The following is a 26079-nucleotide window of genomic DNA, read 5'->3' as shown; positions in this document are numbered from 1 at the left end:
CAACAAACCAAACAAACACAAAAAAATATCAATTTGGGCAGTGCTGGTTGCCTGCTTGTCTATGAAAACTACAAGCTAAACATTCAACGCTAGGAAAGATGTTGCAAAAACAGGGTTTAGTAATTTTATTAGCATGCAGTGAGCAGGATGATGTTATCAGAGGTCACTTTACAAGGTAGTCTCTGACATCCTACATGTAAGAGTTTCATACAGCATAATGAGGACTTCAGTTATGCTTCATTAGAAATACACAGAAACAGTCACAAGTGTGGGAAGAGCTGATCAGTAGGTGAAATAAAATTAAAGATTTCTGATACAGGAGAGCAATGGAGGAGTAGCAGCTGGGTAAATAAAATGATTTGTAGGAAAAGGAAAATGCTCATTAGGAAAACAAAAAACAAAAATGCAAGTGGGGACTTTCCCATGCAGCAAACATTTAGAAAAAAAAAGGTTAAGACAAGCAAACGAGGACAAAATATGTTAGACAAAGGGTCAACAAGTATTTATCTGGCATTGCAGAAGTTTGCATTCTTGCAGTGATGCCTGGAATATATACACCACTGAAGACAGCAAACATTGGAATCACTGAAGTGAGGAGGAGGAGGAGGCTGGCAGGTTTTGTTTGTGGCAACTCTACATGGTTGAGTGGTAACAAGAAGTTGTTTTGTTTTGTTTTTAACAAGTTCTAGATGGGATCAGGCTGCAATAGAGGCTTTTGTTTGAGTTTGGTTTTTTTGGTTTTTTTTCTCTGTAAATAATTAATAAACGTCAGTTATCAGACAAGACAGGCAATCAGGAACCATCACCAGAAAGCAGGAATAAATAAATGTATAAAAAAAAAAACCAACGTATTCTAGAAAAAAAAGACGTAGTCTAAGAGAAAGAACTATTTTAGAGGGAAGAAAATCAGCACAGGCAGTAACATGTGACTTACATCACGAGACCAAGGAATGTAACATGGAGTTGTATGTATTACGTTACAAAAATGGGGGAAAAAAAGTAAAAATAATAGGTGCAATGTAAACAGCTCTTGAAATATTTTTTACATGCTGGAGAAAATAAATCATCCAAGGATATTAGAGAACAATAATAAATAGAAGATCAATTATCCATTCAATAAAACCTGCTCTCAAGGCTCTCACTCTTGCAAGTTCTCCTCATCTTGAACTGCCACAGGACAGGGATTGAAGGATGTAGCTCTCTGTTATCAGAGGCACTCACTGAGAGATCCCCTGCACTCAGACACACCTTGTGCATACAAAAAGGCAGAGCTCAGCTCTGAGCCCTGCTCAGCCTAACCTCTGCCAGCATAAACCTCACCCTGCCCCACAATTTGTGCACTTAAACCCCCCAGAAGTGAGCAAGGCTCTGGGCAGCCACAGAGCTTTATGCCATGGATCTGACCAAGACAGACAGGCTAAAGGTAACTGACAGATTTCCATGGGTTTCAAATGCTCTGTCTTGCAGTACAGGAGAGAAAATATGATAAATAAGTGTCTGTGGTTTTTTTTAACCTCAGGAAATGACTAAGAATTTGTAAGAACTTGAAATTATAGAAACAAAAAAAGTCATCATGTCCACAATGCAAATCAAAACCATAATGGATTTCAGGTTCTGATCTGTAAGTAAAAATTTTCAAATGTTAACTTGCATTATGCAAAAATGTGCTTTTAAATTTATTTTTTTAAGTGGAGTGGAAAGAAATGGAGTTAAGCAAATAATACATTTTATGATCATAAATGTTTGCAAAGCATCTGCCATGATGCTCCATGTCTTGACTGGCTCTTTCCTGCTGATATTCTGAATGAAAGCTTAGTCACTACAAGTGTTGTAGTTTTTAGAATCATGAAACATACACCAGGGAAGAAAGCACATAATGATGACTCCTTTTCCCTGGTAACAGCTCAGAAAGGGAGGTATTTTTTCTAAACTTGCTCAAGCAAGGAAATCTTGACTGATAAAAGTGAACTGAAGAGCTGAACTTTCATTCAAAATGATGAATGTTCTACACCTTTTTTACTTCAAAAATAGTTACAAACAGAAACCAAAGTCACAAGCAGGTAACAAAAGGATAATTCATTAACAAACATCTTGACAGAATACACACAAATGCCTCTCTGTGTGCCTGGCTGAGCCAGGAGTTGCTGGAACACCCTTACACCCTCACCCTTCTGTCAGCTGCTGGAGCATCCCTCTGTCACACAGGCACCACACACACACACACACACACACACACACACACACACACACACACGCACACACACACACATGCACACACACACACATGGCACAGAGATTCTGAGCAACCCCAAATCAAATGAGCTGCAAAGAAGTACTCACCAATGCAGGTTCGGCCATCTGAGTGCAGGGCATACTTCTGATGACAGCCACATACAGGGCCAGTATCTGTGTCATCACAGGTGTGTTGGCAGCCTCCATTCCCATAGTTACAGGTTACTAGTTAAGCCCCAAATGAATGTGTATATATGTATATATAAATAAAATGACAATGAAACCAATTAGTCTTGAGAGCCTTTCAGAACATAGAAGAGCAGTAACATACCAAGACATAAGGCAACACAACATCTGTGCTTGCAATTATTTCTATTTTTCCCTTCTGCCCCCTCCCTTCTGCCTGTCTCATACCCTAGCCTCAATCCATACAGTGAAGAAGAGAAAGAAAAATAAAAGCATTTCCCCCACTCTATTTGTATTAATAATTTTAGTGTGGCTCTTAGCGAATTCCACATCTTCCTAAAAGCTACATGCTTCATATTTATGATTAAATTAACAGTCTACCAATACAAATGTACAGCTTCAGGTCTACAGACAGCATCTCTCTTTTGTTGCCCCGTCATTCTCTCAGTTGAGGAAGCAGAGACCAATCAGTGAGAACAGAGCCACAAAAGTCTTGAAATCTACTATATCAAGTGCTGGCTGCTCTAAAGCAACAAGTTTAAAAATAAACCAGGAAATGTTTGGGGTTTTTTTTTTTTTTCTTCTCTGCAACAAAACATGCACAGTTGTTATGGCTCTGCTGAGTGCTGGCCTCAGCCAGGAAGGAAGCACTGGAGATGCCACTTTCACTTCCAGGAAAGAACAGCTTTTAGCATTTCAAATGTCCTCTGGTGAAAAAGTACTAAACATACATTAAAGTAAACATTTTTCATGAGAACAGGTAGAGTTTTGAAGGTTACATGAATTAATCATCAGATTCAACTGATTCCCTTTGTCACATGATGGATTTAATTTCTGCCAGCTAAGACAAACTAGATTTAAAATATTAAGCTGGCTAGCATCATTTAATAAAGCCTCTCACTCGCCCCTGTGTCATTTAATCCTTTGCAGTTGCACACCTTAATGCTGAATAGCATTTCTGATCTGACTGATTCCTGAATACAATTTACTGTCTTTATTTGGACTAGGTTCTTTACTGGTAAATATATATACCGGCAAGTGGGGGAAATCCAATATGCTGTTATTTAGTTATATACTCATCATTTCAGAGGACTTAAATGATTTGAAATGTTATGGTAATTTAAATGCAGACTACATTTATTTAAATACTGACTCCCAGTTATCAGAAGGAACTTCCTCACATTGGTCTTAGCAGAATTTTCCTTCTAGATAAAAATTTATAAAAGAGGCAGGGTAGCAAGTTGCAATATACAACAAAACCAAGATAATGATTAACAGTATTTGAAAATCATATATCAAACTAAAATCTGAGGTTCTATCTAATGCAAGAAGGCTACATTCATATATTTTCCCACTGAACTCAGTGACCCTGCTTTAATTCTAGCTCCTGAAAATGGAGTAGACCGGAATTTTCCATCACAGTAACCAGAAATGAAATGTCCTACCTCTTGTGTGAGTGCCTCAGTGCTGAGCAGCCATGTCACTCTCAGTAATCACTGAAGTATTTACCTTAAAATGGAACAGTTCTAAAAAAAGCAAATGAGGGAGACCCACCACAGCATATCCAACAGAATTCCCATTAAAACCTCCTGCCAGAATGGGAACCACAAGTTTACAATTTCAGCTCTGGAATTCTGGCAAAGGTCACAGCAGGAACTGTCCATCTCTCAAGTGAGTACAGACCTGCAGCCACTACAGGTGCAAGCATCCTTGGTCCTTCCCACTCTACACTTGGAATAAAAAAACCTCATGCTGTTCAGAGATAGAGATGGAATAGCCTTGGTGCCTGGTGGCAAGAATAATCTCTGAAAAGAGAGACTGCCTGGATTCCCACCTAACTTTCCAGGAATATCACTGTTCTATCCAACTGGAAAGAATGGCAGTGAGAAACATGGGGAGACCTGCCTGATCCATGTTCCCTTGCTTCAGCTTGACAGTTTGTGCACTAGACTGGAAAATGAAAATGGTGGGTTCAGTCCAACCAGACAGAGGAAGGAATATATCCCAAATCATAAGAATCCTAAACTTGCAAGGGATTACATTACAAAACCCCCTAAGCAACAGCCAGCCTCGGGCATTGTTTCTCCTTCTCCACTTTTATAGCTTACCTAATAATTTATTTTTGTGAAAAAATAGCAGAAGCAAATCAGTCTGCTTTGCATCCAAAGGAAGCAACATTTATTTCCCTTCAATACACTGTAACATTTTGGTTTTAATTTTAGATGCAAAACAAACAAAACTCGACGGCAATTCTCTATTCCTAAAGTTCCCACCTTTCCAATGAAGATATGCCTATTACTTGACCTTATATGCCTCTAGGACTATGTGGCGTTTCTATCCTTGTTGGACTGCAGTGCCATCACAAATTAACTTAAAGGTGTTGTTTATGCCAGATGTTTAAATACATTTCTAGCCAACAGTATTTTTATTGAGGATTTTAAAGTGCAATCAGCAACAAAGTATGTATTTTAAAAATGTGACTGCAGTGGTTATTTTTGGCATTCCTTGCTGAAAGCCTCTGCTGGCAGAGATAAAAATATCTGAACAGGCTTGCTCTGACCCACGTAATATGAGGAACTTTTCCTTACTATATTTGTCTATGAAAAAATTGCACCAGACTGATGGCATTTATAGCAAATCCTGCAGAATCATACACTTTTACAGCTTCCCTGCCTATTAAAGTTACTGGTTCCCATTCTACCCAGTCCATGAATGCACATATAGGTCAGTTCCTTTTCCTGTCTCCTAGGAACATTAGTAAATCACGTTTTTGAAGGATTTGAATTTCTGTCTATACTACAATTTATTTATTTATTTTAAGTAACTTGAGTCAACATTTTGAAGTTTGACAAGTTCCACAAGTGAAATTGCTACAAAGTCCAGTCGTAAAATACATCACTTCAATTTTTTTCCAGTCCTCATTCTGTGGCAGTGACAGTGGGAAGTTTCTCTTGCTTACAGGAAGAAAATCATAATTATTTAAAAGCAAATGAACATCCAGATCTACTCCATTTTTGTGAGAAAGAATTAAAGCAATATTAATGAGAATTCACAAAGTGTTATTTTAAAATCTATTTCTGATAAATTTGGACTCTGCAGGTATGCAAACAGCTGTGTACTTATTCAGAGTCTGTGACATTGAAGAGGCAAATAGGCAAAATGGCCAATTCCAACAGACAGAGATCACTTTAAAATATCATAAATAATGTTAAAATGAAAGGGATGGAAAATATTGAGGGGTTTTCTGTTGTGGTTTTTTTTTTTTTTTTTGGTGTTTTTTTTTTTTTTTTTTTTTTTTGTTTTTTTTTTTTTTTTTTAGTAAAGGAGAATATTCACAGATCTTTTAGAACTCAGACATACTTATCCCCATATGGCAGATTTAAAACCAGAGTAACACCATCTTTTGACAGTGCTTCAGCATTTGCATGTGTCCTAAGTGCAGTCAGAATTTTGGGCTCTTTCCTTTAGTGGGAGAAATGCCCTATACAACAGCAGAGAAGCCCTACAAATGACACACACCCTCTGTGGGACACGTCCAGTGCTGGCAGCCAAACCACCAGTCTGTTTTCCCAACACTCTTCCACGTGGATAAAGAGCTTTGGGGCTGACACTGGGGCTTCAAAGTGCCTTCAAACCATATTAATTCTTTTTATTTACTACAATGCTCAAGGTCCTGGGCTGGCCAGACACCTTTCAGGCCCTGGCAGGCAGCATAATGGCCCTACCTGTCCACCTGCCCACACTGGAACTAGCAGCATTATTCAGTTTGACCAGGCTGAGCCAAACAGTCCTGAGACACAGCTTGGCATGTGGGCCAGTACTTACAGCCAAAGAAATATATGGACTAGTGTAAAAATGACATTTTGATCATGAAAAATGAGAAACAACTGTCTGAAAGAGAAATGACATCTCAAAGAACAAGAAGGATTTTAATGTACATATGCTACTAAGTATTGATATTGATATTCCATGCTAAACTCCCCAGAAGACAGAAAGTACCAGAATTCAGCCTCACTCTGTAGCCTAAATCCTGCTTTCAGTGCTTCTCTGAAGTCATGTAATCCATCTTACATGGCCATGACAAAAAGTACTTGAAATTATTGAATCTAGCATTTATTACTTGGTAACTTAAAAATTTTCCAAGACAACAGTGTTCTGATCCTGTCCACATGTGGACAGAAATATATACCATGGCTCAGATGCCACAGATAGATATTTCATTTTTGTAGGATGGACTTATCAAATGAGCATATTGTCATCCCAGTTAACTTGAAAACTGCACTGTTTCTTAACTGAACTGGCCATTAAATACATAATTTACATAAATATATGGGCAACTCTATGTGATAAAGCTGTGCATGCAACATCGCTTACATTATTTATTCTAGTATGGCTTTACATTTTTGACATTCTAGGGATCTTTGTACTGATAGCAAATAGTTGCATGAGGACACTGTCAGCAGGAGCTGAAAAGCTGCCACTTGGCACAGGGAGGTTGGCATTTTATTGTAAAAGTACTAGGCAGGATTTTTAGAATCACTGCACTAGCCTTCCTGCTCACTGAAATAATTATTATCCAAGGAGGCAGACAGAAACAGGTGTAGGTAGGGTTACCCTGTAATTTTCATTAAAAGATTCAGCTTTTACTTGGTTATAACTCTTTCAGGTTGCAACTTGCAGGTATGTGAATCTGCTTTAGATTTCCTCTAATTTTTAAGCTTCCAGCTAAGAAAGAGAGGAACATAAAATGTTATGGTTTGTTCATATTTGGGGAAAAAAATCTTCAGTTTATCAAAAACTTCTAATGCAATTGTGCTCAGGAGCAGGATCTTAGTATCTATCATGGATACAGATGTAGAAAGAAGAGGTAAATTCCTATGTTTTTTTCAATAAAATCTGGAGCCAAATTGACTGTTCTGAAGTATCTCCTTTCTGCTGCCAGCAAGTATCTATGAAAATTACTGACAAAGCATAATCTTCTTCTGGGCTTGTGTACACCAGAGGCCATTAAAGTACAGGAGTAGCAGTAAACTCCCAGAAGCTGAAATTTATTCATGCTTTGGAGCTAAAGGATGCAGTTCATCTGAGGGATCATGTATGGATCTGTATGATTCTGCTTCGTGTATTTCTAGAGGTCCCTTTCAGCCTCAACAATTCAGTGTTTTCTTAACATGTTGGGCAACTAGAAATTGCATACTTAAAATTTACACTAAGAAACCATTAAGGTTGCCATCTTGGACACTCAAAAGCTGCAAAATACCAGACTTCTACATAGAACTATTGTGTCATGATAACTCTCCTCAATGACAAATGCAGAAAATTCTCCTATCTCATTTAGCACCGAGTGAAGCTGGGGAAAGTCAGGGCTGTGGAAACAGCTGGGAGTCTTTTCTCATCTGCTGCAGAGTGAGTAGCAAACCAGAAATGGACTGTCAAGAAAGAACGGTCTTGATCAGACAGTGAAAAGAGCCCTAAAAACTCTAACCAATTTCTGCCTTCACTGTGGAATCCCTACTTAGAGCTTGGCAAGTCACTTGAATCTCTTCTATTATGGGTTACTGACATTATAGTCCTTCCTCTACGACATTTGCAACTACAGCTGGAGCCATCAGGAGTTTGACTTGGATCATATTAATGTGCTGTAAATGCTTAGCTGGGTTCTGTGTGGCTCTTGTTAATCACCTATCCCTACCAAATGACTTTGATATTAATATCTTTAAATTAATTTCTCTTTTGTATGATGAGCAAAGCAATACTTTTTAACTTGACAAGAGTATTTTGAAAATACATTACAAATGTCTACAAAGCACTTTGATATTACAGTAACAAGTATCATGGGAAAATCCATGAGGGAATGAAAAATTTTATGTTCACAATAGGGTTTAAGTACTGTGCAGTAGGAAACACTAAATTATGGAGAGGATGCTACTGGACAAAAACCTGTATAATGAGCACTGACCATAATGAGCACTGCATGAAGTAAGAGCGACTGCCTTATCAGCATGTGAAGGCAAATGATAAGATGGGATGTGGTTATGTAACTAGCATATAATGACAATTGTGATACATAAAAAGCATGGAGCCTTCATCCAAGGGTTTCTGCTTTCTAACTTAATTTTAGCATTTTCCTTTGAGGAAGACTTGAACTGTTACTAAAAACCTTGGGCCAATACATTGGAAAATCTCCCAGTGGTCTGATTGAATTGCAAACTGGCTGATAAAAATTCACCAAGAGAGGTACTAGGTGCACTGAGAGGTACTACACTCTCTGTCACTTGTTCACATAAAAAAAACAGAGCAGCAAGCTCTGACAAATCCTGAAAGGCCTGGACTCCTGGAGGACCATGATAAACCAGCATAACTGACAGGGATTTGGGGTTTTACAAGGGTGCCTTAGACCCCACCTGTCCCTGTTATACAGGGCTACAGACCCAGTTCAGGCTAGCAAGTGTCTAGCTCTTCAACATAGCTGCACTGAAATGGTTAGCTGTGAAAAAGTTTTTTTTATAAGTTGAGATTTGGTTTCAGAACTAGGCTTCTTTAAATAGCCTGCTGCAATCTCACAATTACTGTCCCAGGCTATCAGGCTACACCTCTGTACTTCTGTGCATTTGGAAGGACTAGAAGTAATTATTTTAAGTAAGAACTCTGGATCATACTTGCAGAATGTGCTGTGAGCTGAGGTTGGTGTGCTTCAAAGTAAGCTCTGCAGCCTTGGAAAACTTAGTGTCCCTACTTAGGAATCTATCACCAAAAGTTCATTATACTTAAAACTACAATTTGAACATCAGAGGGCACAGAATAAATTGAAGTTTTTACTCTATTAAATCCTGAGGCATTTAGAAATAATGTTCCAGAAAAGGCTCTAATCCTCCTGCCACCACCTATTACTGAAACTCTCAAAGAATACAAGAATTTGAGGAAACAAATAATAACAACATAAGTAAACATCCTCCCACACTTCACCAATGTAGCTGACATTGCACTCCAATTAACAGCATTCAATATTCACTTCTAATAAATATTGAGAATGAAAATTACCATAAAGGTATTTTCCTCTGTGCTTTTGCCTTTGGCCCTGTGTAGCCTCTTAATATAGAGCAGAAATCAGGCTGTAAATATTCGGTGGCACTTCTTTATGACATTCAAAAGTGATTCTTTTCACTTTGTTCTTGGGAAGATATTATAATCTATGCGTGTTTACATAGTGGAGATCTCAGCAACAAAAAAACCTGAAGTGTAAGAAAGACTATCTCAAAAATACTGGCCCTGTGCCAAGCAGCAAACATTTAATGCTGTTTTACTACACTTTTTTTTTTGTCTCTCTCAAAGCTACCAAGTAGGAATGCAAGCTATTGGACTCAGATCTAAGACTCATTGAAGCCATCAGAAAGACTCAGTTCCGAAGCTTTCAGATGACAATGCTGAGGTCAATTATTTGAACCTGTACAGAACAATTTCTAATTTTGTGGGCTAATGAGTATCTGCATCTTTAGCATCCCTGATTCAAGAATATAACACTCTGGACTTTTCTCTGAAGAACAGTATATATGATGCAGCTGCATGTTTTCCAAGTAATAATTCTAGACTGTGAGCAGTGGAATCGAGACTAGAGCAATCATTTCTGTCTTTTAAAAAAACTGGAACTGACACTCTTAATTTGATAGCTCTAGTGGATTTATCATTAAATTCATTGATGCATCCACCTTTGTGGACCTTCAAAATATTGCAAGCCAGAATCCATTATGCTTTATTTGTATTGCTTTACAAGGAAAGCCTGGATTAAACTGATCCTTCACTTTTCTGCATTCATAGGAAAGTAGTACAGTTATGATTTTGATACTGAGCCACTGTCAACATTCTATTATTCAATCCCTCTAATCCATCCCTAAATGCATCTTCTACAGCAAAAAACCCCTCATTACCAAAATTAATTGGCCAAAACAAATGTAACTTCTTCTGGAACATAACAACAATGAAGAAAACAAGACATTTTGGGGCACTTGAAATTTAATCTTCATCTACCTACATTTGCAGTCCTTCTGGTTTTTGGCAAGTTCAAAGCCAGGTCTACATTCACAGGCAACCCCACCTTTGGGTGTCTCCCGGCAGATGTGTGCACACCCATGATCTTTATTCATACAGTTCATACCTTCTGTGGAAAAGGAAAGAAAAATAGAAAATATAAGTATTAAAATAAAATTGCAAAATAATTATGCATATCCAGTCCTCCAATAATTTTATCTGTAACTTTTATTTTTCATCTGGACCATGTTCCACAAGACAAAAGAACAGAGCTGAAAAGAGATACATAGTCAACAAAACAGTGTAATAAAAGACAAACATGCTCTGGGGCAAATATGAGCACTACTGTGTGTCTCTGTTTCACGTAGAAACTTGGGATTTCTCTGTTCTGTATCTATATTCTAATCTTTCAGGAAAATATCAGGGATTTGAAGGATACTCCAAGAAGTTGTCTGTCCCACAGAGCTGAATAAGTGATCTCACTGTTATTTTTTTCCTTGTATAAATTCAATGGCTGCTACTGTCTGGTACATTTTTATATGCCTGTTAATATGCTTTATACTTTCTAACACACAAAATCTGCCAAATATGATAACCAAGCCTTTTTGCTTGGATCCATTTCTTTGCTTTTTGTTTTGCATCTCAATTCTCTGTCATCCACTATAAACACAGCACATCTCCAACAAACCTACTACCACTTTTGTCTTTGACTCTCTTAAACAAAACGCAACAGCTGTTCAACAAGCATCCAAGTGCCAGGGTGGATTCCTGCTAATGTTTATGCCAAGGAAAAGTATCAACCAGCTTTCTCTTAATCATCACAGAGACAAATTTAGCTTTCTAAACCATGTCAGTGATTTAGATACTGAATGCACCTTATACTCTTAGAGCCTTTCATTAGTGTATTAATTCAAATCCCACAAATTCACAGAAATCTTGAACTCAGTTCTTATGGGTCAGCATCTAACATTCCTTGTGTGAACGAAGGCTAGCTAGATTTGCATTACAAAGCCTTCCGAGACTTCCCCTTGGACAGCTGACCTGTAAGGGGGGAGACAAATTCTCTCAGAATACACTGGCAGAGAATTCCCATTGTAACTCAGCTCCCTACGCTGAAAACTGCGTATGATGCCCAAAACACTGCTGTAAGCAACATGCTTACAACTGCTGTAAGAGGGTGGACTCTGCAACTCGGTACTTTGCAATGTGCCTGCTCCCACCTATTCTAGGCTAATTTCTACAAACTACTCCAGGGCAAAATGCTCAACTTAAACCTACAGTGCCAGTGTATTGCAAGTAAATGTGGTTTTGTGCCTAGAATTTTGAGGAGGAAACACTACAGAAAGTCAGTCAGAGATTGCCTCAGGCTGACAGAAGTTAACAGCTTCAAGAAGTTATTCACACTGTTCAGCTTTACCTCTGAGAGGTTTGTATTAGCAGAGTAATGAAAAACACACATCACACCAGTCTGATTGGGTATTTTTGATCACCTCTCCTACAAAACACACCAGGGCCTTAAATCTCACCATCTATGAAAACCAGTATTATAGACAACAGATGTATTTATTTCTTCTAAATTCCCCTCTGTGTTGTCCTTGAGCCTAAAAACTTGCCAAAAAATAGTAAGTCACTATAACCAAGTCAGTTACTCTTTATAAACTGCAGCCTGGACAACAGATGCTGCCCTGAGATACGATACGCCCTACATGCTATAATATAACATCCTACACATCAAAGCGAGGTATGAACACTTTCTTGGGCTGAACAGATACAAGAAACCTGGGAATGGCCTTATTGAAGAGTTTGAGGCATTTTATAATCTCTTTCTCTCCACTTCTCCCAACAAAGGATTTCAGACACAATGTGTTTGACAAACTGCATTCCTGTGCACTGCACTATGCTCCAAAAGGGATCTGGGAAAGATAACACATGGCTGATTGAGTCCCACTGCCCAGGCTCTGAGAAGAGAGGAATTATAGAGATGAAAGCAGATATTTAATGGCCCAGAAGTGTAATCAAGCAAGTGATTTCTCAGTGTTTACTTGCAGATACTGAATCTCTGCCTTTATGGGAAGACAGAAACTGTACACTGCTGAAAGTATTGGGAGAAATTGAAGAGCAAAATCATTAGAAACAGAAGTGATCCTGGTAGTTGTGTGTAAGACCACAATATTTTACTGTATTGATTATTCCATCTGTTGTATTAATCAGAGTTGTCTAAAAACTATTTCAGTTGCATGTTTAGCTGTAGAACACCATAGAAATCTCCTGAGCCTGAATAGAATTATTTTAGAAAATATAATGGTGAAATGAAAGACCATTACTTTTCAGTCAAAGGCAGGAGCTCATGCACAACAAAAATTCTCATTTCAGTATTTTTCAAAATCCCTTAAAATTAAATTAAAAATAATTTCCTAAACAAAACCTTTTTAGCCGGAAAAGATTAGTGAAATAAGAATGCAGCAAATTAATATTTTACCTTGGTAAAAATGGAATCTAACCCAAAACTGTGTCAATTTGCAAATAATTTTAATCATTCAAAATTCTTATTTTTCAGCAGATGCAGTATTTGTCCAGATGTCTTCTGTATTAATCTACATACACAAATAATTTCTAAATCATCACTGATAAAGTTTACTTTTTTCCTAATTGAGTCTTGAGGCAATACCCAATTGCCTTTAATGGGTATTTAATGATATGGAACATAAATCACACTAAAAATACAAAAATATGCTAAGTATCTTTCTAGTACTAATCTTAGCTTCTATGCAAATGCATATAAATAGGAGAGAAAAATACTCCTAAAATTACTTTGTTCAGTATTCCCTTGAGCAGGATGTAGTCCAAACTTTAAAACAGACTGGAAACACATAAACCACCTCCAGCATTTTCCTATGAGAAGGTACACTGCTGGTAGTGAAGAACTGCTCTGCTGAGTTCACACTGCTGCCACAGGAGCAGTGAGATGTTTGAACTATCATTGCTCCTTGCTCGTGCCTCCTGAGAAAGAAAGCTTTGCAATATTTTAGTTAATGTTTAGCAGCCACCTAATGCACACATTCTTTTTTCCATAAGAGGTGCAGAGTGTGAATAACAGAATGGCAAAACTTTCCCTAATGTCAGAGGGGGATTTAAGCCTCTCAGTGCCTGCCTTGCTGCTCAGCCCCAGGACAACGGGTGACCCAAGGAGGGGGTGGGCAGTGTGCTCCAGTTCCACAATCAAGGCCAAACTTTCTTTATTTGCAGAAAGGGGTGGAAAAGTACTCATTCAAATTTAAAAACAAAAAAAATCAACACCTCCCCCCCCCCCCATTATCATGGGAAAATTGCATGGGATGCATGGGATTCTACTGTTCATTAATGTGTTTGAAGTTTTTCCATTTATCACCATCAGCCCCAATTCAGCAGATGGATACTAGCACCAAGAGGTGCCCGGTGCTTCTCATGGTGCCCCTTCCTTGAGCAGACTAAGGCAGTGCAGAAACAGAACAGAGAGGGAGAATACCCATGGAACTATTGGTGGCCTCTCCCACGCCAGTACAGAATTATGCCCACAACAGTTTTACGTCAGTGTGTTGCACAGCCTGGACAAAGTATCAGACAATGGATCTTCCATCCAAATCCTAACCAGAAGGTATTTACAAAACTATTTACAGAACTTGTGACCACCCTCTCTCCACCCTCTCTCTCCATTGTGTGCACATCTGCCTCACTCTGGTTTGGAACACAAGGAGCTGCTCCCAGCCTGTCTTGATTTTTGCAGTGTTCAGTGTGTCCCATCTTCTAGAACTGATGGGACTATGGGTCAAGTGAAAAACCATGGTTCCCAAATGAAGGGAAAGATTAAGTGTTGATAAGAGGGTTGCTAAGAGAGAAGTCTGTACTCACACACACACACATACAAAAAAAACCTTACTTTATCAGCACGACACTAAAATGTCTGGTGTTGAATGTTCTGTTTTACACATTAACTATGCATAAAAGCAGCGTCTTAATCCCAAATGCTGCTACTCAAGGTAATCTCTAAAGCCAGCACAAGAATGGGCACATGTCTCTTCAGCAGTGCTGGCAGACAGTCAGCATATAAACTTCTGAAACACAGACACATTCTCAGCAAATTCACCTTACAAACAGCAAAACAAAATCCAACAGAAAATATAAACAGGAAGGGAAATGTCACGTAAGAAAGGAAAACACTGATCTAATTAAACTAAACCATCTCTCAGCATTTTAGATATGACTTGAGAAACTCTCTTCTATTGCCTTCCTGGATTTTTTCCTGACTCTAAGTTACAAAAGATTGTTCATGGGAGAGTGAGAGCCACTGTTATGTATACCCACAATTCCCACTAATTTTTGTTCCTGGCCTAGGAGAGATTTGGATGTGAGTATATTACATTAATCCAGTCTGCCATCTAGTTATCACAAATCTCTTAATAGTGCTGTTCTGCAAAATGTTCAGTCTGATATAATGGCCTCTCCATTGTATTAGGCTCTAAAAATGTTTTCAGCTCAATGGCCCTGAAACCGCTTGAATCAGGCTGACTGTGACAACTAAAGCATGATCAGCCTTTATTTCTCATTAACACTGTCCGTTCTCATCGTAATTAAGACTTTTAGCGATTGTTTTATCATATGGCTCATCATATATGCTTAGATTATCCTCTATGTTGCCATGATTTCACTTACTCTGTATTTATACTGCTGCTGTTTTTATACATGCGGAAGCATGCTGATTCCAAACACGATCTGAAAGAGACCACTTTAAATTGCATCAATAACTTTCAGAATATTTTCAGACTACATGTGCTTGAATGTGCTAAGAAGTTACAGGAAATCTTGAACTTGACCCATACATACACATTGACATGCCCAGCTGCATCTGCATCATTTACACTCAATCTTGAAAACTACATAATCACATTATCCTTTCTTGTTAATAAGTCAGTTTTAACACAAGGTACACATCTCTTATTAAGCTGCACCTTGTATAAGATACAAGATACATCTTCAGTAGCAGAGAAAGGAAAGAATACAAGAGGAAACAAGCATTCTCATTTTACTTGTTCTGTAAACTATTAACATTGTAAGAATTTATATTTTGTTCTCTTTTTAAAAATTGTGTAAGAAACTACAGTGCTACAACAAAACACACTGTCAATGTCCAGGCATTTTAGAAAAATGACAAAGACAACTCCTCTCACAGAGTTCTTACTATGTGAGGAATGGAAGCCAACCAAAAGACACCAAGTTTCTGACGGAGACAGGAACATGATGTTGGTGAAAATGTGAGATGGCTATTCTAAGGCATATGTTACATTATGCATGTATGTTTTTGTCATATAGAAACAGACTGTTAACCTTTTGTCTTGTGGAAAGCAGCTCCCCATCTACACCTAGGAGTGTCCCTGCCTTTGCCTTCTGACTCCAGGATCTCGTGTGCATCTCAAGGGTGATGAAAATCAGCATTTGGCTAAACAACCCAATTAGAGTCAACAAATACATATGGTCAGATCTTAGGACCATTAAAGCCAAAGGACTGTTTTCCAACAGATTGGATCTGACCTTTATGCTGCACAGTTGCATCAGATCTTCTGGACACTTCTGGGTTCCTAATAAGAACCTAATTTTGGAATGTGAGGAATGTCTGGGTGACCTCTGCTCCCCAGTGAGAGAAGTAAGATGTTTTCATCTCAAAACAGAATGTCCTTTCTTGAGGATCAAAACCCCCATTAAGATTTGCTCTCTTCAGAAAGAAAATGGAGGGTGAAACTAATTGGCTGAGGCAGGTGCCCTTCCTCAGCTGATCACAACACCACAGGTACAAAGCATCCATCTAGGAACAGACTAAGTTCAGAGCTAAGTGAGAAACCCCGCATTGGGCATGCTGGCAATGTAATCATCTATATGAACATCTAATGTTTTTCATACTGTTAAATGAATTAACATTTTCTTCCCATCCTCATTCCTGAAATAAGTTACTTGGTTCTGTCTAAAATTTTAGGAAAAACTAGTTGTTTCAGTGACTACAACTCACCCCAACAGAGTTGGGAAGAAAACAAATAAAACAGGCAAAGTGACCCAAGGAAACAGAATTCTACACTATTAAGTAGGTTGTCTGGAGAAATCTTGGACATAGTACAAGAAAACAGCTGCTGGTATATTATAAAATAAACAAATTCAAGTTTGTTTTGCAATTACATGTCTTTTCAGTTTGGATATGAAATGTGCTTAGGGCCAGCATCTTCAGAAGGCAGACTTGCAGTCTGATCTCTGACAAGATGTTCCTGCTCTGAGTGGCAGCCAGGAAACCACATGGAGAGGGTTTTTGTCTTGAGATTTAGAAATGGGAATGTATCAGAAGTATAACTTCATTCTTTCAGCAGTAAGAGCACAGATGTGCAGTTCTGCAAAGGTGCTGTGGTTTCAGGAGAATGATGAGAATGAATGGACCAAGTTTAAGAGAGAAACCATGAAAGTAGGGAAAGGAAACAGATTCCAAAATTGCCAGAAAATGTCATCAATTCCCATAGGACCAAGAAGAGAATAAAGAAAACTGGCTGAAATCCATCCCATGCTGGTTGTGACCAACTCGTGACTGATTGTATGATGGCTTTTTGGTGAACACATGAAAGAAGGTCTGCAATCTCAATCTGTTTTCCACATTTGAGAGCTACCAAGAGAAGCTGAGGCTTACTGAAACTGTTTCAAATAGTCTCTGTTACCTTCTCACACACAGATATGGATTATCTTAAAAAAAATATTTGCAAGATAGCCCAGAACCTGTGTGCCAATGCTGCTCTGGCAGAATCAACTGTGAGTCTCTGCCAGTATAGACCTGGCACCTGATGTTAAAGGGAAATAAATGGTAAGGGAAGAAAAAGGTAAGGACAAGAAAGGAAAGAGAAACAAAACACAGTCAGCACTACAACCTGCTTTTAACTTTGCTTCATCTTTAAATAGCAATTCCTTAAAGAGTAAAGCAAAGCAAAAGAAAAGGGAGGTTTTCAGGGAGTCACTCTCATACGATGTCCCTGGGCAGATGGGGATGACTCTCAGGGGAGACCCGGCCATGCAGGGAGCAGAGGAGAGAAATGCACTTTCTGCATCTGAATCTTCACCACCACTCTCCTATTTCTTGGTGCTTTGGTGGGAGCAAATAAACCTGGAGTAGTTTGGCTACCCTGAGCACCAGGGCTGTGGTACTAAAGCAGAGCCAGTGAAGGACAGCATTGCCACAAGCTTGAGCACCTTCAGCTGGGCAGGGGTAGAGGAACAATCACCTCAGCCCACCCTGGGGTCTCAAACACTCACTCACAACAGCAGGATTGAGGAAAAACAAAGAAATCCAGAGTTGGCACAACAATAAGAAACTTGCAGGTTTGCTTTTTTTTAATATTCATATGAGGTCTTTGGGCCTCTTAGCATACTAGAGCTAGGAAAACTTGTCTCACTCTTTTCTAGAGTCTCTCTCTTTGTACCTGATTATAACATAGGAAAATTGTAAAGCAGAAGATCAGTCAATGGCAAGAAAATGTTTTTTCCCTTCCTGGTCACAGGAAAATTCAGTATTTAATCAAACATTCATTACCTCTACCAAGTGAAACTTCTTACAAAGATGTAGCAAAGTTTTTAGGTTTCAAATAAAAAGACTTAAAATAATCTCAGAGAGCAACACTTTTCACAAACAGAAATTTAAAAAATCAATCGAAAAGATGGCTTTTCATTACTGTTTCATGAGAAGGTTTTGAAAAGGTTCTAAGCAAAAATTAAATCACAACAGTATCATTTGTGTAAAGTAAGGCAAGCAATGGGCGGATAGGACTAAAAAAAACCCAACTAAAATATTGCAATTTCTTCCTTCTTCTGCAATATGCACAACAGATGTGAGACAGACATGAGATAGAAATATTCTAGAAATATTTCAAATAAAATATCTTAAATATTTCTAGGGCAGTTTTTCAAGCACATAGAATACATTCAGATAGATGGAATAAGAATAAGTATTTGAATAACACATTCCTTTGCAGGAACTCCTTCACGTTTCAAACTCTTCCCAGGACAATTTCACAACTTCTTGCAAAATCATGTAATTAGCAAAATGATACATGGCATTACAGTATATGGATTTATATATATTATGTACTGTAATAGGTGTATGAATAATTATATATGTGTAGCAATATTTATATATAATGAATATTCATAATTATTTGTGATTTTATATGTACTAATACATATATAACCTATTTAAACTCAAAAATATGTTCTGCAAGGAAAGAAGGCTGCTCACTTTTCTCCAGGTAAATACAGAGCATCATTTTTATAGTAGGGCTAAACACGATCAAGATCTAAAGCTCATTCTGTCACTTTGATTCTTACCAAATAAAAAAAATCACTGTGGTGCTAAGGAATTCCTCAACTTGCCCCCATGCTCACTAAGGTGGTTACACATGTCAAAGATAAAGGCTAAAGCAATTAAGTTTCCAGCTTCCTGTTCAGTTTTACGGAGTCACTTCAGCTTTGGAAAGCTGAATGCAAAGCAACATCCATAGGTAGCTGTGCTGTAGTCCCCAGGGCTTCACATTTTCATAAAGATTTTGTGAGCAGAAAAATGCAGTGGTCAGTTATTGTCCAACAACCAAACAGCTGATTTCTACCAGCTGTAGTGACTTCCAGAAAAGTCACATGTAACTTAGAATCAAAATATTAACGGTGTATTTGGAGCCAGAGAGTCAACCACAATTTCTCTCAAAAATAAGACAATGGCTAAGTGGTACATTTGCACACAACACAAGTTCATTTTAGGTGCAAAGTGTTCAAGTCCCAGGGTTTGTACAGCCCACTTCCATGCAGCCTTGGCATGCAGGAGATAGTTTGTTCCTCGGAGAAGTCAAACAGGTAGGTATGCACTTGGGTGCCAGAAAAAGCACCACAGAGAGCAGAATGGATTTCAAACATTCCCAAATTCAATACATTCCCTTCTCCTTTTTCTTACAAAAACACAGATATATTTCACTGATGAGTCTCTGAGAAATAAAGTAATCCATTTCAGTACTGCAGTGGAGTCAAAAAGAATAAAATTGTACTGTGCCTTAGAAAATGCTATTGCTTCTAAATGCTAATATAGCAGGATTTTACATACCTTTGACAATGGAAGATGGACAATGGAAGATGAAATATGAAAGCCAAGATATATGTTTGCAAACTGCCTTGTGAGAAAGCAATTCATTTTCCTATCAAAATGTGTTAAGATGTGTGTAGTGTCTGAGGTAAAAGCAATATTATCTGGAGTACTGTCATAGCTAAATAACTACTTTAATAAGCTCAGAGTGTTTGACTCCTCCAGTCTCCTCTGTCTCTTGATTGATTATTTAGTGAGTCTGGTCCTAGAGCTCATAAATTTCAAAATTCTTTCAACTATTTTTTTTTTTTGTCTTTCTGATCAAAGAAATGTTTATGTATCCTTCCCATACGGTGTCTCTTTAAACCATTGGCTTTTTCAAAGTTTTTTTTTTTTTTTAACACCATAATGTGTTGTACACAGAGAGGTAAATGATGTCATCAGAATCCTTTCTGCCCCAAACCAGTCTGTAAATCTTCAGAAAAGCAAAGTTCATGGGTGCCTTTTAAAGGGGCACAATCTGTTTGTGCTTAAAAGAAAGTCCCCCTTTTTTTGTGTGTGTGCAGAATAACAATGCCAGAATGTGTTATTCCAAAGAACTGTTGCCATGGTGATGCCATCAATAACATAATTTTCTGCATCCTTGTCCTTTAAACACATAAGGAATGCAATAAGCATTGGTAAATGCGAAAAAAGAACAATTACCTTTTCTTTCTCAACAGCAGAGGAAGCCTTTATTCACCTCATCAATAGAAAATTATGTAGAAAGGAATAATAAAGACTGTTACAAGAAGCACCAAGAAGCTTATTAGTGACAAAGGCTTTTTTTTTCCTTTCCATGAATAATTACAGCTCTTCAAGAAGAAATCAGCCCAGGCTAAGGACCCTTTGCAAGCTTTAGATGGTAAAACAAACATTTGACTACACAAGGATTTCCCTTTCATGTACCTTTGCAAGGAAAAACAACTAAAATCCAGAGTGAAATGAGAGAGAGAAAACCCAGAGAAACATCTGCTGCAATTAAATTTACAGAACCCTGCTCATTCACCTAAAAGACTCATAACAAAAAGAGCTAGACTAGTGACAGAATCAACGTAAATTTCAAGCCAGCAGGTTAACGTTGTCTAAAGTAGGAAACCTGGGCTTTTAAAGTCAAATAATAACAGGAAGCTACTCCAATTCTGTACAAATGGGGGAAACAGGATTTCAACACTAGATGTGTTACCAAACAGTTGGAAAACACTGTTCAGTTTAAAACCTCAAGGGTCAAAGCAAAATGGTAGATACACTTCCTACACAAAGTCACTTCATAAATAATGGAACCTTTACCAAAGCAGGATTTGACTGCAGGGACTTTTAAGAGTTATATAGCAAATAATTAGGAAGTCCTTCTGAGCCATTACACTTCTGTCATGACTCTGATGGCGATGTTCAGACAGGGGCCCTGAACGTGCTGCTTGGTGCTTTCTACATAAAGTAAAGGTCAATGTACTGTGCACTGACTTGTTTGTATGTTCTGGACCTTTCTTTCTGTGCCTATACTAGGGTGGAAGGCTAAAGGTGCATATGGAAAACCTCCTGCGTCCTTCTCCTTGCCTCTAAGTAGTAAAAGGGACACGTATAAGAGAAAGTGTGGAGGAAAGCAAGAAATAAGTGATGTGAGTTGGCGATGAGGAGTGTGCATGTCCCACAGAGTTAGACGAAAGGGCTAGTAGGGTTAAGGACAGCAAAGATACATAGCAGAAAACAGATCAGATTTAAAGCACCAACATGAAATTACTAAGATCATGCAATTCCAAGCTCTTCAGCTGAATTTGAGTGGTCTATGAGTAAAAGACAAGCTAACCATATGGCCACATTTACAATGGAAAGTTTGCGCTAGCTAGAAAAGGGAATTCAAGATGTTTGACTCTTTTCCTGCACTCATGATCTTACACTGTCCTTTGATTTCTCACTGCTTCTCCCTCTACCCCTAAAGAGAGATAATGCTTGCTCATTTTGGAAAGCTCCTTCAACTTTCCACTTTTCACTGTGGAAATCCTATAGGAATTCTCACCCAGTAAAGAGGAACAATACATGGAGATGGTAGGAACTAACTATTTTCCCTTGTATTAAGAGCTTCTGCAATGTTTTAAAGTGTTCCGCCATTCACTTAAGTTTAAATGCTAATATTGACTGGGTTCTCTTTAATGGAAAAAGAGCTTCCACATTCTTTCTAGATTTCAACACATTTAGGAATTGTTTAGAAAACCCCTGTGGAAAGATTTTAATATGGCAGCTGATGGTCAAACCAGCTTGTCTGAGGGGCTATTCACCAAATTCCCCAGAAAACAGCAATTAGTGAAATCTGTTTCTCAGTATCCAAACATTACTCTTTATCTCTTAAGCTGAAGGAATAAAAAACAAATTCCTGGAAGGAAATGTTATGATTCCCTTCCCTTCTGACTTGCCTGAGACTTGGAAAGAAAATGTCTACTTTTTGTAATTTCCTAGTTAGTCTTAATAGGCTGAAAATGGAACGGTAATTCCCAGTTTACCAGTCCCTCAGATCAACAATCCTGCACGGCTGTCAACAAAACAAACCAATTGTTCTGATGAATTGCTAAAAGCCTCTTGAACCCCTCTGAGATCATTTCAAGGCCACTGGAAGTTTATACGCCTAATTTATGAAGTAATATTAAAAGTGTATATGTGTCTTATTAAGCAAGAGTTTCCTAACTCTGCTGAACTCTGTGACTGAAAGGACACTTAGTATTAATTGCTGGTAGGTTACCTCAGGACACATGCAATACATAAGGGTCACTTCAGTGTGATACTGTTCTTACACAGATCTTTGAGAAAATCTCCTCTAATTTTTATTCTGAAGAGAAAAGAAAGTTACTAAGACGAGATATTTTAAAAGATATGCCAGAACTTACAACATTATTCTCCTTCACCAGTAATTAAAAAAAAAAAAAATTATTCACAATAATCAGGCATTACCTAAATAATTCCTTTTTCCACCCCCAGAATCCTCAGACGGAATTTCCTCCATTTGATCCTGTACAATTGTACATTTTAAGGCAGAAGCAGAAGGAATGATGTAAAAAAAAAATCAAAAACAAACAAACAAAAATCAAACTTCCTTATGCTAACCTATTCTAAATAGTAATGATGCTTCTCAAAAGAGAAAGATCTTTCCATCTAGGAATTCCAATTAGGAATATTTGCAGAAAAGCCTGAAGATGAACCCTAATGTCCATAGTGGCCTATGGCTGGACTGTCACAAAAATAAAGCCAACTACATAATACTATAATCTGATTAAAACTTCAGATTTTTATGGTCTCTGCAAGGATTCATTCACCTGCACATGATCACAATTTTCACTTGAAGGGGTGTATTTGCCCTACACTTAAAACACAAAATTATTTTTAAATGTTCTCAAAGATGGCATAGAAAAGATTTAATGACACCTTTTTTGGCCACAACCCACAAAACAAAAGCTAGCAAATATGTCTTACAGCTGCTCTTTCATCACCATGGAGGTATCAGAGTGGACTTTTTGTGACACATCTTTGCTAAGAAACTTGCCAGATCCTTGGCTGAGGGAAAAATGAAAGCAGCAAGTGTGTGAGGATTTCTCAGATGGAGAAAGCAAATGAGAGGTGGGTCTTAGAGGCAAAATATGGAGCTGATAGAGGCTAGACAGGCATGAAGGGACAGTCAGTCATTGTCCCTGAGTAAGAGGCCTGCAAGGAACATGAGGAATAATGCTGGCACTCAGCATATAAGCAGTCAGCACACAGGGCAACAGTCCATGCTGGAGAAGGAAAGGCAAGCCCCATCAAGGGAAGGAAAGCAAAGCTGTTTTTGATGAAGTGCTGGAAGTGATCTAGAGTGGATATGGAATAGGGAACGTAGTGTGCTGAATAGACCAGTAAGCTACATTCCTTGTGCCTAGAAAAACAGGAAAAAAAACCAGAAGAAAATACTGAAAAAGTAGGATAATGGAGTAATAAGTGGAAAGAGTAGCAGACAGAAGCATTCACTGTCCAGAGCCTTCAGGCTCATCAGGAAAAAGTGTACAACTGAGTTTTCCCATATTCCTCAATGACAGGACATGACAATTGCTTACATGTTACTACAGTTCTCGGCTTGACAATATGTATGCATTCCAAGATCGCTAATGTGGTTTCATAGGAAGGCTTGACTTCATCTACTACATTCTCACCACAGCTCTGTGTGCCCAGGCTGCTTGTGGGATGACATCAGACTGAAAAAACATAAGCATTCTTCTCTGCCATTGGCATAAGGGCCATCATTATCAATATTCAGCAAAGCCTAACACTGGAAACTCTGTGCGTTTAGAAGCAAAGTACTGGGCAAACAACCTGGATACAAACAGGAGTTTTGGGCTCCAGGTAAGGTAAGATACTGAGATCAGCATTCTTGAGTCCTTATGAAGTGGAGTTCTTTGAGGGTTTGACAGTATGTTTCTAACTGGCTGTGTTATTACCATAACTTGAAATTATTCATAGATCTGGAAAGTTCCCACAGGGTGTGGGAACCATTAGGTGGAACCCACAGGGTGTATGCCATTTTAATACGTGTCATATTGTTGGGTTTGGGCATCACTCGTGGGCTTTTTTCTACACTCATTGAAACAATGAAAGAGGCAAAGAACACATACTTGGGCCTGACTTCAAATTTAAAAATCCAGTTCGATGGTAATCCACATCCTAGAAAATTACAGGGTACCACAATCTGAATTAAACACAACTTATGTAGAACAAGCTCCACCTACATCACTTGGCCAGCCAAAGAAGAGAACACAACGCTATTTGAGGATGTGTGTTTACCAGATTGGAAGTGCTCCCTCTTTGTTCTTCCAAAAGTGATGAAGAAAACTGGTCAAGTGGTGGGTGCCAGAGAGCAAAACGGACAGCACCCCCTTAGCCTTTCAGAGCTGCTACAGGAAACCTTTCTTCTTCCCCTCTGACTGCAATTCTTCTGTGAAACTGCTTTTATAACCTCACCTTCACAAATTGCTCATGCAGGTTGATAGGTCTGGCACATCTGCTAACGAGGGTATGTCCCATCCCAGACTAACAACAGTGAACTTCCCAGCACTAGGAAGCCATTCCACATGATTTATAACATGCTGTTCCACAATGATGCCACTGAACTTCCATCTCCAACTTCATGGCATGAGCAAACAGACAGAGATTCTCCTTCTGTTATGAAACCCTACTGGCAGCCCCTCTACTTTCTCCCTCCACTATGGCAATTGCCAGATTTCGTAAGTACTGAGAGAATTGTTACTTTTGACCCTGACTCTTGTCTTCCAGGTCTTCTCTCTTGCATGCAAATTCTACTGATGGCAATTTGGAAATAATAAGGAATCTAAGAGCGATGTTAGGTAAACCCACATAATCTTATAAATAAGTAGTACTTTGTAAGAGGCTTTGCACTAATGTGCTTTTCCTAAGATGACATTTGCAGACACATTCCTACCAGAGGGGTTTTTGATGAAATGTTGAGCAAGCTTAGATTGATAATTTAGATGGAATTTATGATGTTGCAAGAGCCTTCAGATCCAAAAGGGACACTACAACACAATAATAAATGGCAATCTTTTTACTCAGCACAGAACCACCACTTAATTTCCTTAATGAAGGACTAGCAAGGAAGGGGTCTCCATTTGAACAGAAAATAAAATGTGGTTGAACTAAGCCACTAATGTCAGAACAAAAATGAAACCGGAAAATTATTTTGTGGTCCTTGATGACAAGTTATCCTAGAAGTCCCTGAGGAAAGTGTATGAAAGGGCTTCTGAATGAAATTGGCTGTTTGGACAAAAAGTTATACAGTTCCTCCTTCTAAGATGGTGCAAGCCACTTGTTGAATGATTACTGCAGCTGTTGGTGCATTGTGAATGTACAATAGATGAATTTATTGTCACTCTGTATAAATTATCCTTGTTGTCACTGAAAATTATACAACAGGGGTTGTGATAACCCGACATAGCTAATTAAGAACAAATCATGAAAGCTTGCTTTTTAATGATCACTTCTGCATAGATACCTTTTCAAGACAAACAAGTAGTGGACAGATTTGTTACCGATGGAAAGTATTCTATTTAGTTTAATTCTGACTTCTTTGGCTCTGTAAGAACTTTTCAGAGTTTAAAACTGAAGAAGTTAAGTAATTTCTTATACTCTCAGACAAGGTCAAAGGCCTCAAGTGATAAACTTCATTTTCTAGGAGTAAGGATAAATTAATATGCATTCCTATGCCATGCAGTGACAAAATGAATCAGTATTACAGGGAGCAGAACAGACTTCCTGCAATCCAGGAGGAGGCACAGGACAAGAGGAAATGGCCCCAAGCTGTGTCAAGTCAAGTTCAGGATGGACATCAGGAAGAATGTCTTCACTGAAAGGGCTGTCAGGCATTGGAAGGGGCTGCCCAGAGAGGTGGGGGGAATCCTCATCCCTGCAGGTGTCTAAGGAATGACTGGATGTGGCACTCA

The 26079-nt window shown here is 38.4% G+C and overlaps 1 protein-coding gene across 3 annotated transcripts in view; it reads right to left on the bottom strand.

Moving 5' to 3' along the window:
• SCUBE1 (signal peptide, CUB domain and EGF like domain containing 1) overlaps positions 1-26079 on the bottom strand; it is a 192804-nt gene that overhangs the window by 82475 nt on the left and 84250 nt on the right. For all 3 annotated transcript variants that reach the window (XM_038153802.1, XM_038153801.1, XM_038153800.1), the window contains exons 5-6: positions 10448-10573; positions 2341-2457 (exon numbers count right to left, since the gene is read on the bottom strand). In XM_038153802.1, coding sequence (XP_038009730.1) covers positions 2341-2457; positions 10448-10573 — 243 coding nt within the window. The remainder of the gene's footprint in view (positions 1-2340; positions 2458-10447; positions 10574-26079) is intronic.

This window comes from Motacilla alba, chromosome 1A (assembly GCF_015832195.1).
Source record: "Motacilla alba alba isolate MOTALB_02 chromosome 1A, Motacilla_alba_V1.0_pri, whole genome shotgun sequence".
Classification (NCBI taxonomy): Eukaryota; Metazoa; Chordata; class Aves; order Passeriformes; family Motacillidae; genus Motacilla; species Motacilla alba.
The sequence above is the reverse complement of the archived record's forward strand: the minus strand, read 5'-3'. Positions and strand labels throughout refer to the sequence as shown.